The 14,669-nt window shown below is 39.1% G+C and overlaps 1 protein-coding gene across 2 annotated transcripts in view; it reads left to right on the forward strand.

Annotated features, from left to right (window-relative positions):
* The window catches only part of Dhc64C (dynein heavy chain, cytoplasmic), a 353,617-nt gene that overhangs the window by 322,946 nt on the left and 16,002 nt on the right, over positions 1–14,669 (forward strand). For both annotated transcript variants that reach the window (XM_067155359.2, XM_067155358.2), the window contains exons 64-67: positions 2,365–2,578; positions 2,987–3,181; positions 11,456–11,798; positions 11,971–12,155. In XM_067155359.2, the coding sequence (XP_067011460.2) occupies positions 2,365–2,578; positions 2,987–3,181; positions 11,456–11,798; positions 11,971–12,155 (937 nt within the window). The remainder of the gene's footprint in view (positions 1–2,364; positions 2,579–2,986; positions 3,182–11,455; positions 11,799–11,970; positions 12,156–14,669) is intronic.

Genomic DNA, 14,669 nt, shown 5'->3' on the forward strand with positions numbered 1-14,669 from the left:
AATTCTGAGTGCAACCTACAACTGCATGACAGACAGGTTGAAGTAATGAACTGATTCCAGTATCTAGGTAGCATGATGGCCAGTGTTGTCAGGGTGGAGCCAGAAATACTGAACTAACTAATCAAAAGGTTCAGTGCCTACAGTTTTGTGCTAAACTATGGGACAGGAATGTTCCTCAAAGATCAAAAATCACCCTGTACAAGTCATATCTCATTCCCATTCTTACATATTCCTTGGAAATATGCACACTAACATCAAAGAATATAAGCAGCCTTCAAGCTTGTGAGATGAAGTTTCTTAGAACTGCCCTCCAAAAGACATGACTTGATCATGTAAAGAACGAAGAGATCTGAACACTCCTAGTATTAACTGTGGAGGAAAGACTAAAGTCATCCAAGCTTAAACTGTTTGGGCATGTTAAAAGATTGAATAGTTTAAGAATACCACGTGCTTATATGGAAAGAAGACTAACGGAGAAGACTGGTTGGAAGACCAAGAAAAAGTTGTATAGACCAACTGAGGGAATTATGTAACATAAGAGGCAAAATGTAGAGGCATATTGACTCTCCTGTTCATTGGTGATTGATAAGTAAATAGGAACCATAGGTAATCCATTGTGTGTCAAATGCTTTCTTTACAGGGTTGGCTATGAAGTGAGATGAATCTTCTCATAATAGAGACTGATTATGCAGAAATTGAGAAGCCTGGCTGGAAGGAACTCATTCATCGAGCATATAGGCCAGACCTTCTTGCCATCGTAACTTTTCACCTCTTCAGAACACTGAAGAAATTCCTAGGTGGTCAGCAACTCAGTTCAGATGAAGAAGTGAAATTAGTCATGCACAGCTGGCTGTACTCCCAGGGAACAGACTTCTGTGAAAGGTGTATTCAACTTGATGTCACAATGGAAGAAATATCTCAAAAGACTTGGTTCATATGTTGAAAAATGGATAAAATATGTAAATGAATATAGAAGAAATATTTTCCAGCCTTGTTGACCCTTAAGAATGTTAACTGCAGTTTCTGGTAAAATGTTTGGAGCTACTAACCCAATTCAACCCTGGCTTAATGCCCAGAAAATAATTTCTTCTATATTCTTTTTTAATGTTGTTTTTCCTCACTAACCCCTTGAAGGTCACGGCGCAATATATTGCGTGTAGCGGTAAGTGCCGCTGTGTTTACAGCGCAATATATTGTGTGTCCGAATTTGAAGTGATGTATCTTCATAACTGTATGTCTTTGGAGAACGATTGAAAAACGGATAGCTCCCGACATCTGTTGGCTATTTTCTGAAGCCGTTAGGTTATTATCACCACAGGGAGCGCTGGAAATGAAATGTTTTTAAGCGGATGTCGTCAGCTTTAGCGAGTCACTTGCAAACAGTTGAAAATGGCTGCGCCAAGTCGAGCTGACTTGCTTACAAGCGACAATACAGTTTGTGAAATTCTTATGAATGATGAAAGTGATTGTTGAGTATTTGGAGACAGTGAGGAAGACGATGCAGGAGGTATATTTGGAAATAATTCAAGTGGTGAAGACTTAAATGATAGTGAGGATGAGGTCTTACAGCCGCCACGTCCGAAGCGAACGAAGGTAAATAAAGGTAAATAAAGCGCCTTATCCCCCCCAAACAAACCAGGAAGAAGACCATCTTCAACAGTGTGCCATGTGTGTGCTCACACATCAAGATAGGAGAAAAGGAACACAAGGACTATCAACCATTGTAAGAAATGCAACAAAACTCTTGGTCCTGTACCTTGTTTTGAGAATTATCATACCAAGAAACATTACTAAAAATGATGTTTCACATTTTTTGTGCTTAAACTAGTTGTTTGATGTCTTGTTAACATACTATGTTAAATTCATTCGTTTCATTAAAATGAAATGAGGGTTGTTTTACAAACGTGCAAAAACCTAAATTTTTTATTTTTAAATCCGTCCTCATAGTAGAGTTTCTTAGTAGTAAGATAGAAACTTGGTCGTTTAAACTCTGATACATGACCTGAAATCCATCATCATCATCCTTGTACAGTTCCAGTTTCCTGGGTACTGTTGATGAGCCTCTTCCACTTCCTGTCCATATACAACTTGTCATGGAGATCATCATCCACTGTCCATCCTCTGGTAACTAGATCAACCTTGGTCATGTCCATCTATCGGGTTTTAGGTCTTCCTGCAGGTCTTTTCCCCTGAACTCGTTATGAATTCTATTGGTCATGAAAGTTTGCAATATGAAGAAAGTATTTTGTTTTGTATTTTCTTTGATCAGTTATTGTAATCCCCATGATTAGTGTAAGTATTTTCTCTAGTCTAAATCTCATATATTGAAATAAGAATTCAGTATTGTGTATAAACATCCAACAGGTGGGTACTTCTGAAGAATGTCCACTTGGCACCGCAGTGGCTTGTTCAGCTGGAGAAGAAATTGCACAGTCTGCAGCCTCATGCTGCCTTCCGTCTTTTCCTAACAATGGAAATCAATCCCAAGGTGCCTGTCAATCTACTTCGAGCTGGAAGAATATTTGTATTTGAACCTCCACCAGGCATCCGTGCCAATTTGCTGCGCACCTTCAGCACAGTAAGTGGTTTCCTGCTATTTTATCAGGTTTATTTCATAGCATTCACTTGAATTGCTAACTACTCTTTCATGTACTCTGTGTATACTACCAACCCAACAGCTGAAAAACCTAACATCAAGTTAAGTGTGGCTATGAAAATTAGTATACTGAAGGTCTAATATTACTTCTTAGCTCAGTTCCTTATCTAACCCATCAAAAGGAGGAATTGAAGACAGTGAGTGTCTAGAGAAATACTCATTCTTATGTTGGAAACATTTTTTTCATTGTGTAAGACAGACTTGCTACTAATTTTCAAATATGTAGTCTCAACTATGCATGGAACAGGAGGGAATCTTTATAGTTTAGTTTCTCTGAGCCACATTTTATGAACCATGTAACCACACGAGTCTTGTTTTCCCTCCATTCAGGTACCAGCTTCAAGAATGATGAAGCCACCCAATGAACGAGCTCGCCTGTACTTCCTCTTGGCATGGTTCCATGCCATTGTACAAGAAAGGCTCCGCTATGTACCTCTAGGATGGGCTAAGTACTATGAATTTAACGAGTCAGATCTTCGTGTGGCCTGTGATACCCTTGACACCTGGATTGAATCAACAGCTATGGTAAGTACGCTGTATGGTACTCATAGGCCCGGTTTCATCAACACATGTTAAATATATACCAACAAGAAGTTAGTTAATACGGAGTTAAAAATTTAAGATCTTGTTAGGTTTCTTGCGTTTCATCAAACTTTTCTTGTAAAATGTTAACTAATTGACTGTTAACTCTCCCAATATTGTGAACTGGTGCGAATCAAAGAGGCAGTGGTACGAACATGCTGTTTTACAGCGCGCTCTGGTGCACTTTTGTTTGAGTACAGCTGTAAGTAGAACGGAATCGTAGTTTTAATTTTTCCTCCTTCGAAAAAGAGTTGTTAATTGAATTATTTAGTAAATATATACTGTATATAAGTTATTGAGTGCAAGCGCACAGATGGCTTGACGATAAAAGAAAAGGACGAGGCGTGGTAGAAAGTCCGCGAGGGTTTCAATGGGGTTAATAACTTTCTTAGGAGGTATCCACTGTCACCTAACAATACTTTAATTGTCCCCACTTCAAACTGTGCTCCGATATGGGAGTTATTATATATTGTATTGTATTGTGCAGAACCAGACCACCTAGCAAGTATATCCCTGATTTGGAGGTTAGGCTTACTAATCACCTGAACATTAACAGAGAAATATCCCTTCCGATTATGATATATTTCGGCCCATTTGCCATTCTTACACGTGTGCAATCTATTGCTCCTAGAACGAACAACAGGAAAACGGCTTATTTCATAGACGTCGCGGATAATTTGCTGACGCTCTTCTACTGAAGGGAATGTTATATACCTCCTCCTCATGGATGCTGTTGCTGCTGACACTCGACAAACAACTCTAGTAACAGTGACTTTAGAAATTCCAGCATTGTCTCCGGCCATTATGTGAAAAGAATCAGTACCAAAAAATCGTACCTGCAACATTGGAGAAAGAGGTAAGTTTATCTTCGTAGGATATTCCAGCTCGCTCGAATTTCGTCAACAACCTTAGCAACGACTATTTTCGATAACCTGTATCTACGAATAAATTTTGCATCCAGCAAATTTTCAAAGTCATTACGTCGCTGAACTCTTCTTCGATCAGGATTATTGTGTAAAAGATCTAAATAGAGCAATTCCGCATCTAAAGGGAGATTCACAGCAGCCATTTTGGAACAGGTTGCTAAATGCTAATGTTAGCCATTTAACATGGGAAATGGCTGATGTTAACTTTAATGTGCAGTTTAACATATGTTAACGTTAACAGTTGTTCATGAAACGCAAATTTTCTTAAATCATATTTTAAAATGATTTAACACCTTGTTAAGTACTAACATGTGTTGATGAAACCGGGCCTTACTGTTGAACATTTTAACACAGTTTATTAGTAGTATTTACCTATAGTGGTATTGTAAAATGAACTGTAAAACGAACAACTGTACTTGCCCACCTATATCTATCTATCTAGGTATTCTGCCTTATGGCAGGTCTTGTCATAGGATGAACCTCTTCCACTGTTGCCTGTCCTGCGCCAAGTTTTTCATGTCCGAATATTTATTTCCTTGGATATTGTCCAACATTTGATATTTTTTCCTTCCTCTTCCTCGTTTGCCTTTCACCATTCCTTCTATTCCTTCTTTCAGTAAACAGTCCCTCCTCAAACAATGTCCGATCCAGTTCATTTTTCTCCTTCTAATGGTTTGTAACATACTTCGTTCTTCTCCAACTCTTCGTAATACCTCCTCATTCCTTACCCGGTCTTCCCATTTCACTCGTTCTATTCTCCTCCATACCCACATCTCTAGTGCCTCCAATCTTCTCTCATCTTTCTTTCTCAATGTCCAAGTCTCTGCTCCATACAGCGCTATGCTCCAAATGTAACACTTAGCAAATCTTTTCCTCAAATCTTTGTTTAGTGGTCCACAAAATAATTTTGATTTTTTCCTGAAGCCTTCTTTTGCTATGGCAATTCTTTTCTTAATTCCTGTTGTGCAATACATATCATCTCTGATCATACTTCCCAAATACTTGAAGTTACTGACTTGCTCTATTTCTTCTCCTCCTATACTAATATGACAACTTCTACCTTTTCCTCCAATTACCATACTTTTGGTCTTCTTCTTATTAATTCTTATTCCATATTCTTGTAGTTTCATGTTGAGTTTATCTAACATTTGTATCATTTCACGTTCACTTTCTCCCATCACAACCATATCATCTGCAAATCTTATACATTCTACTCTCCTACCTCCAACACAAACTCCACTATTTCCATCAAAACTTTCATTGATTATTTCTTCGAGATAGATGTTGAACAGTGTCGGTGATAAAGAGCAGCCCTGTCTTACACCTCTTCCTAATTCAATTTCTTCACTCATCTCCTATTCTCACTCTTGCTCTCTGGTTTATATACAAATTCTTCTTTATTAGCCTTCTATCCCTCCAATCAACTCCATGTTTCTTCAGGATTGTCATCAATTTGTCCCATCTGACACAGTCAAAAGCCTTCTCAAGGTCAATAAATACAGCATAAACCTTCCTGTTTTTCTCTATGTACCTCTCTCCTATCACCCTCAGAAGTCCAATGGCGTCTCTTGTTCCAACTCCTCTCCTGAAACCAAACTGTTCTTCACCTATAAAGTTATTCAGCTTTCCATATATCCTTCTGTTGAGCGTCCGCAGTAAGACTTTGGCTGCATGTGAAATCAGACTCAATGTCCTATGTTCTTCACATTTTTTGCTGTTCTTTTTCTTTTCCATAGGGATTAAGATGATTTCACTGAAGTCCTTTGGCCATTTTCCTGTCATGTATATTTGATTACATAATCCAATCAACTCCGTTCTCCCTTCATTATTTAACGCTTTTAACAGTTCAACAGGAATCTCATCTATTCCCATTGCTTTTCTATTTTTCATCTCGTTCAGTGATGCTTCGATCTCTCTTCTCAGTATGGTTTCCCCTTTATCATCCTCTTTAACCATATCTTCCTCCTCTAATTAAAGTTCTTCTTCATTTGGTCGATTGTCCCGATCATATAGCCATTCTATGTATTCTTCCCATCTTTTCATTATTTCTTGAGGTTCATATATCATTGTGCCATCTGTAGCCTCTATTTCCTTATTGCTGTTGTTCCTTCTCTTTTCTCTGAATACTATATTTGTTGCTTCTTTGTACAAAGTCATATTTCCCTTCTTTCTCCAGTTGCTCTAGCTCATCACACTTTTCTGTCAACCATTTCTTCTTTGCCTTTTCTGTTTCTCTTCTTAATTCATTATTTAACTTCCTGTAGTTACGCTTTCCTTCTTCTGTATTTACTGTTTTCCATTTCCTGCGTTCCTCCATTTTACTTATCATTTCTGATGTTATCCATTCCTTCTTTGCCCTTTTCCTCTCCTTGACTCCAAGCGTTTTCTTAGCTGCTTCTTTTATCCCATTTTTACCTCCGGAATCTTTTACAAAGAGGTCCATCTCATGAACGTCTTGGAAGATACTGCCAGTGGTGGTTTCCCGTTGCCTTCCACTGTCCTCCACATCCTGTCGGCTCGCTGACCCAGATTCCCGCTGGGGTTGATACCCAACCTTCCGCTGGGTTGCTCAGCTTAACAGGGGCACCATGTGTAGGTAGAATTGTGGAGAATTGGGGTGAGAGAGGCTAAGAGAACTCTCTTGTTGAATTCTTATATTTGCATCTCACCCCTATTTATTAGCCAGAGTCACAAGGTTGAATTAATGACTCCCCTAGGTCATCTCCTGGGCCCCTATAAGAACCTCTATTTTGTTTTTTCTGTTCTAAAGTGGGGGAGGGTATAATATGTGAAGAAGAAAGAACAGGTTGACTTGGTGAGGTTGTAAAGTACAAAAAAAAGCTTGGTTTGCTCTTTAATCCATTGTGTATGTCCAGCCCTTGTCCCATTTCTCTACAGGGTTTGGTATGAAGCGAGATGAATCTTCGTAGTGAGGTTTTGCAACCGGATGCCCTTCCTGATGTCAACCTGGTCAGAGGAGTTGGAGAGATGAAGTGAATGATGAATATGATAGTAGGAAAGGTCATGAAACCCCATGGTGACACATAGCCTACTCCTGTCAAATTCCACCAAGAGGTCTCCTCGAAGTTTAACGTCCCATCCAATTGACGATTCGCCAACAGCAGCATCATATGCTCTCACTCCACATGAAGACTGTGGAGGATTTTGGAATTGAATCCAGGCTTTTGGCACACAATCTAATGATTAGAAATTGCATACCACCACCTCTCCTGCCCTGCCAGTCAACATTCTGATGGTGAAAATTATTTCGACCAATGGGACTCAAACTGCCTAATTACAATGTCAGACTTTGTGCCGTAACGATCATGGCCACTAGGCAGGCTCAATCTTCAATCCAGTAATAATTATTTTTTATCTAAATAACCAGTGAAACAAGAATTTATTTATGGCTGTTTACAATAAAGTAACAACTTTCTAAATTTACATTATATTGACTCAGTTCAACAAGCACAGCTGCTCACATTGGAACAGTATATTCTCATACATGCCGCTAGGTGGTAGGGGTCTTTCCAGAAAGTCCTGAAGTTCTGCACAATTTCATGTGCTTCTTTGAACTGCAACATTTCATGTGTTACAACATCACAATTCTCTCTTGTTTTCCAGTTGAGCACTTTTTAATTTTTTTCTGCACCACACACAACAATTTGCAGCTTTTCTTTGCTACAATTAATTTTTGTTCTTTATTTTGTCAATGCCAAATCATACGTTGTTGCACATTATAATTCTTTTACATATTCTTTAACACTTACCTTGAATGAAGAAGTATAATATGATTGTTTACTCATTTTTGCACTGTTGTAACTTCTGGCTTCTGAGCTAACCGGGATGATTCCGAATCACGCTCATACACTACAGCTAGCAGCAAACAAACACGTTTGCTGGCACACATTGACAGTGGAAGGGAGGAAGGGGAAACCCTGTTGGCTGTGATGCAAGTATAATGGACACTTGTTCTCATGGGAAATTAAGAAAAATACTTCGATTTTGGGAAGTGTAATCACAGAAGATGGAGAGATAACCAAGAAAATTGAGGAAATTGGGAAAAGAATACAACAAGCAGACAGCTTTTACCAGAATGTAAGGGCTATTTTGTGGAACCAAGACGTCCCATAGAAATGTAAGAAAGTGTTATATTCATCCTATTATGAACCTATACGAGCAGCTGGATTGTGGACTACGAAAAAACGAGAGGAGAATAGAATACAGGCAGCGGAGATGAAATTCCTAAGAGGTATCTAGGGCAAGACCAGAAAGGATAGAATTAGAAATGAAGAGATAAGGAAAAGGACAGGAAACTTGAAACATCAAGACAGGATAGAAACAACAAAGCTAAAGTGGTATGGGCATATGATTTGAATGGGAAAGAGAGAGTGCCAAAAAAAAGCTTTTTCAGAGTTAATAGGAAAGAGACCACGAGGAAGACCCCGAAAGAGGTAGACAGATTGTGTGGGAGTGCATAGAGAAGAGGGGAGGAAAACCAGAAGATGTACTTAAAAAAGGAGAAGAGTGGTGAAGAGACAGGCAGCGATGGAGATCCTTAATTCACAACCGACCCGGGAAGCTGGAAACGGGAAATGAAGATGAAGAAGAAAATGATGATGATGATGATGATGATGATGATGATGACTTAGATTTAGAAAGCTCTTTTATGTGTGTGTACAAAAATGTATTCTGGATTTCATCTATTCTACATTTGGTTGTGGTTTTGTCTCCATCTCAATTTAACAATATGCTGAAGTAACTCTTCGTTTTGTCTCTAAGGCCTTTTTCTGTTATCAAACTACTGTAATTTGTTCCCAGTGTAAGGACATTTCCATATTCACTTTTCTTTTTACCACTTCACATAGTAGCTTCCTACTTCTTTGGCAGTCTTCTTCTATCCTGGTAGTAAAAAGTCATCCCATCACTTTTTCTGTTGATATGGTTGTTTTACAGCCAACTTCATGTTCTGATATTTCTGTGCTCGCTCTTGTTTCTAACATATTTCTTTTACTGCTGTCTTCATACGGTCATTCCACCAGTGCATTTCCTTCTCTATCGGTGTTGCCTTTGTTTTCCCTTAGAATTCCTGAACTTCCTTAACAAGAGTTTCAGTGAACAAGGTCTGTTCTTCTTCTACTCCTCTAATCTCATTTTTGGTTTATTTTGTTGTTATCCTTGCTTGGTAATTCTTTTTCTTCTCTGTGTCCTTCAACAACCAGGTCTCGATCTTTGGCATTTCTTCATTTTAGCTTTGGAGACTTGGACATCTTAAGATGAGCTATTAATGGCTAATGGTTGTTATCTAAACACTTACTAGGTATGACTTTAAAATCCCTAACATTTGGACCAGCTTGGTCTTCAGTGACGTAGTCTATCACAGTTTTGAGCTTGCCATCCCATTTGTGTCTCGTTATTTTATGACTCCTGCTTCTGGTGCCTTGTTGTTTATATTCTTAAGTTATTTTACATGCAGAAATCATTCAAGTTGCCGTTTGGAGTTTGTCCCCAAAGCCATGCATTCAGATTGCCCATAGTTATTGTGATCTCTTCCATTAGTTCAAATTCAGTAAGAAATTATTTCTCATCTGCAGTACATCCTGCTTGAGTTGCATATACTTGGAATAATGTGTGATGCACATTTCCAACTCCTAATCTCCTGAATGATGTTATTGTTCACATAGTTGACATCTGTCTGTATGTCTCTATCTTTGTGAAGGAGGAGGCCAACTCCAGTTTTGGATTCACTCATGTTCCCACTCCATCATAATGTATACCCATTTCTGAGGGATTTCTTTCCACCTTATCTCACTCAACCACTATATCCCAAGCTTGCTCCTTTCTAAGAGGTCTTCACATTTGTTAGTCAGAGTGAGAGACGTTGAGAGTTTGAATTCTGAGCTGTTTCTTGGATATGGCTGTCTTTTCCTGCACCTCCAATGAGCTTCAGGTTGTTTGCCATCAAATTTTGCAAACTGTGTGAAGATGTGTCACGTCCAGTAATTTTAACACTTTTACATTTGAGGCTTGTAGTTTTGAAAGCAACATTCATTTAACTTGTTGCAGTTGCCTTGCTAAGCTAAACACTGCAGAGGGTTTTTTAGTGGGGTAATCTTCCTTAACCTTTGGCAGTCCCCTGCCATATCTACAAAGCAGCAGCCCTTTGATGAATTTGTGTCATTTCCAACACAAAGGCACTATCAAGTGTCTCGAGGAAGAACTCCACCTTAGCCATTGTTCTCCCTTAGTTTGTCATGTTTAGTACTGTCAGTCTGACCCTTGGTCGGATATTCTTGTGTAGTACCATCCATTGTCACATACGGTAGCAGGATTGCTCCTGATTTGATATCAGATTGACTGGAACTGAAGATATATCACATCAGGCATGCCTATGATACTTGTCTGAAGTACCAGACTATATCGTGACGTGAGCAAATGGATTGTCGGATTTTCTTGTATCAATATAGGGGATGTGATAAGTGGGAAGATCGAAGAATGTGGATTGAAAATAAGTGTAGAAAAGAGTAAGACTCTTGTTATGACTAGAGGGAAGAAAGAAGGGAAAGGTCAGATTAGACTTGCAGATAAGCCACTGGAAGTAGTGGAGACATTCAAATACTTGGGGAGTGAATTAATGGAGGATGCTCGACGTGATGCTGAGATTAGTAAGAGGATTCAAGCTGGAAGCTGTTTCTATCATAGTGTAAGAAACTTGTCATGGAACAAAGATGTACCAATGGAAGCAAAAGAAACTATGATACAGAAGAGTAAAAGATAGAAAATAAGGAATGAGAAAATTCGGGAAGAAATTAGAGTGGAAAAAATGAATGACAGAGTAGAGAAGATCCTATTAAGAATGCCAGAAAACGTGATGGAAATGCAAATGCAAGGAAGGAGAGGCCGTTGATGACCACGATTGAGATGGAAGGACACAATCCAACGTAGTATTATAGAAAGAAACCTGGACTGAGACACAGTGTTGGAGGAGTGGTGGAAAGACCGAAGAAAGTGGAGAGGAACCATATTTGCCCCTACCCGGCTACAGCTGGATAAAGGGAAATGATGATGAATGAGTAATTATTTGCAGGATATTTTCATGTTTTAGAAAATATTTTTATTTCAATGTTGCTGGCTTTAACATTACTGATTAGTTGTGATGTAGCTTTCTTTTGGGAATTATTTGTTAGATTATGTTATCCAATTAGTTTCCGTTGCTTTCTGATATAATTTAGGAACGTGTTTGTCATAGGTACACAATAGCAATGAATTTAACTTTAATTTATTTTTCTAGGGTCGAACAAATCTGCCACCTGAAAAGGTCCCCTGGGATGCCTTGGTTACCCTGTTATCTCAGTGTATATATGGTGGTAAGATTGATAACGACTATGACCAGCGTCTACTAGCCTCCTTCCTAGCTAAGCTGTTCACTCCACGCAGTTTTGAGTCGGACTTTGCTCTGGTTGCTAATGTGGATGGAGTGGCTGGAGGTCCGGGAGGACAGCGGCATATCACAATGCCTGACGGCACTCGCAGGGACCACTTCCTGCATTGGATAGAGAGTCTGTCAGATCGTCAAACACCTTCATGGCTTGGACTGCCAAACAATGCTGAGAAAGTTCTTCTTACAACCAGAGGTAAGATTCTGTTCACATATTAATAGGTATGGAAGTGATTTCACGCGCGCGCGCGCGCGCGCGCGCACACACACACACACACACACACACACACACACACACACACACACACGTAATTGATAATCCATAAGTTTTGGATTTACCACTTGCTAATGTAGTTTTTCTGCTTCAGGCACTGATCTAGTAAGCAAGTTGCTAAAGATGCAGCAGTTGGAAGATGATGATGAGTTGGCATACGCAGCTGATGAAGGACTGGACAAACCTCGTGAGCAAGAAGTGGATGGTCGACCTTCCTGGATGAGAACGCTCCACAACTCTGCAACTACCTGGTTGCAACTGCTGCCAAAGTCTTTGCAGGTTCATATCCTTCAAGTTTTCAGTTAAAACAAAATTTGTCTAATGTTTCCATGAGTTCATCTGGTTTTATTCACTTACCCTTTTAGTGCCACACCTGTTTACATTGGCTATGCTAAGAATGCCACGTGGTTTATGTACCAATTTGCAAGGTTGAAGGAGATTAACTATAACTCCCCCAATTATTCGAACATTACACCAAATTTTTCAGAAAAACAGCTGTATTGGTACTGAAAGGGAATGTCAAATAAAATCTGATGAAGACACATTTTCTGGAAAATTAAGTAAAGCAGATTATGATTGATCAAATTTAGATCTCTAAAGGCACTCTGAGGTAGGTGTAGAAGGATGTCTTATGATGTATACTCGTAAGATGTTAAAACCCTAGGATTTTCCAACTGGTATTTATTGAAGAAAATGTTTCATCTACAAGGAAAGTCGCTATCACTCGACTCTTCTGGAGCACCAAACATAATGGATGGAGCCTTCGTTTGCACTGTGTGCACTGTTTAAAAAAAAACTTTTACAGTTCATTATCCTTTTTCATTGTAGAAAGTTTTCCAGTTGTGCTTCCAAGAATTAGAATCTGTTGAATGTTGTGCCAGAGGTGAAAAGTTTTCCAGCCTCCACTCATCTGCGAGAGCTTCAATAACTTATGTCGTGATTCCGTTTCAAAAGCACATCTGAGATACTTTGTAAAGTATACGCCAGTTTCAAACATTATTAATTCCAGAATAATACATCTTCTCAGTCGCATAACTCATGTCTGAATATCGTGATCTCGTGCTTACTTTCACTATTTGATGGTGTCCACCACTGCCTATGGACTTTTTCTTTCCCAATCATCATTCAAAGAGATGCGTGAGTTGCATCTTTGATATGGTCTATCAATCTTCTGGGAGCTCTTCCATGCGGCCTATTACTGTTTACTTTTCCTTGAACAATTAGTTTTTTAAGGTTATTTTCTCTTCTTAATACATGTACAAAGAACTGCAGGATTCTCTGTCTAACAAGAGTGGAAAGTCACTTCGGGATACAAAGCTCTTTGATTATGGAGGAGTTAGATCTTTTGTCCATCCAAGGTATTCTTTGCATCCTCTGCCAGCAAGTCAGGTCGAAGGCATGCAGAAATATTTGAAAATATGACTAAAGTAGAACCTTGATAATTTTAAATCGGTTAATTCAAAGTCCCACCAGATTCGAAGAAGCTCTCGTTCCCAGAAACATGAGGTATGGTTTTGCATGTTATTTAAATTGTTTAATTCGAAATATGGATAATTCTTAATTCGAATAATAATAATTATTATTATGTCGGTCACAGTACCGAAATTCAGACTTTTAATTCAAACTGCCTTTATATTTAAAAAATATTCTTTTTCAGAGTAATTTAAATTCAAAATTTATCCGTGTTACGATAGAACGCGTCTTCCGGAACGTGCTGGGGTAGATTTCAGTATTTTCACCCACTTCGGTGTGTCTACAGTGTGCTTCATATTTGCTAAGTTTGATTAAAATCATAATTCTTTTGTATTCAGAGTTTTAAGAAACACCATAATATCACTTTGCAGACACTGTTTGGAGAAGCAGAATCCGCAAACACTGGCGATGCCGACAGTTCGCAAAAAAGCGTGGCTCATATAATCAATTTGTACGCACCGAGTATTGATAATGCCGATGAAACTGCATTGTTTTTTTAATGCCGAGCCTAAACGGACTTATGGTTTTATAGGAGGGAAGTGCCAACCAGGAAATCATGCAAGGGGGGTTCCTTGCACTGTGTTGCAATACACACGGAAGCGAGAGACTCGTAGGGAATTTCAATAAGCCACGATGTTTTAAGGGCGTCGGGCACTTTCCATGCGAGTGCAGGACATCTAAAAATGCATTCAGTACAGTAATCCAATGAATAAAGGACTTGCATAATTTGTCCTCTTCTTTGAATTGTGCAATTTTTTTTCTTCCGATGCGTGAGGTTATGTTTGCCAGTCATTTTTCAGGTGCATTATTTGAATAATATAAATGCACCTTGTTGGATAAATTTCAAGAATAGGTTTTTTCCAGGGCATTTGAAAGGTTTAAACTGTGAATCATGGTGACTGCATGCATTAATGCGTCTTGGAATACTTTGTGACGTGGCAAGGGTTCACATTTCTGAATTAAGAGATAAGTACCATGGCGGGAAATCGTACAACGATAGGCGAGTCGCTGCACTGTGTTTGAATGCAGACAGAAGAGAGAGACTTTCTCCCCTTCTTTAATTTTCTTTCTCCCCTCATCATAGGAAAATTTGATAAACCATGACGTTTTAAGAGCATCGGGTACTTTCCGTGCAAGTACAGGACATCTTAAATGCATTCAGTTCAGTGATCCAGTGAATAAAGGACTTGCTCAGGGGAGCCAGCTGTCCGACTCGTTGGCTGAATGATCAGCGTACTGGCGTTCGGTTCAGAGGGTCCTGGGTTTGATTCCCGGCCGGGTCGGGGATTTTAACCTTCATCAGTTATTTCCAGTGGCCCG

Source organism: Anabrus simplex, chromosome 11 (genome assembly GCF_040414725.1).
Source record: "Anabrus simplex isolate iqAnaSimp1 chromosome 11, ASM4041472v1, whole genome shotgun sequence".
Lineage (NCBI taxonomy): Eukaryota > Metazoa > Arthropoda > Insecta > Orthoptera > Tettigoniidae > Anabrus > Anabrus simplex.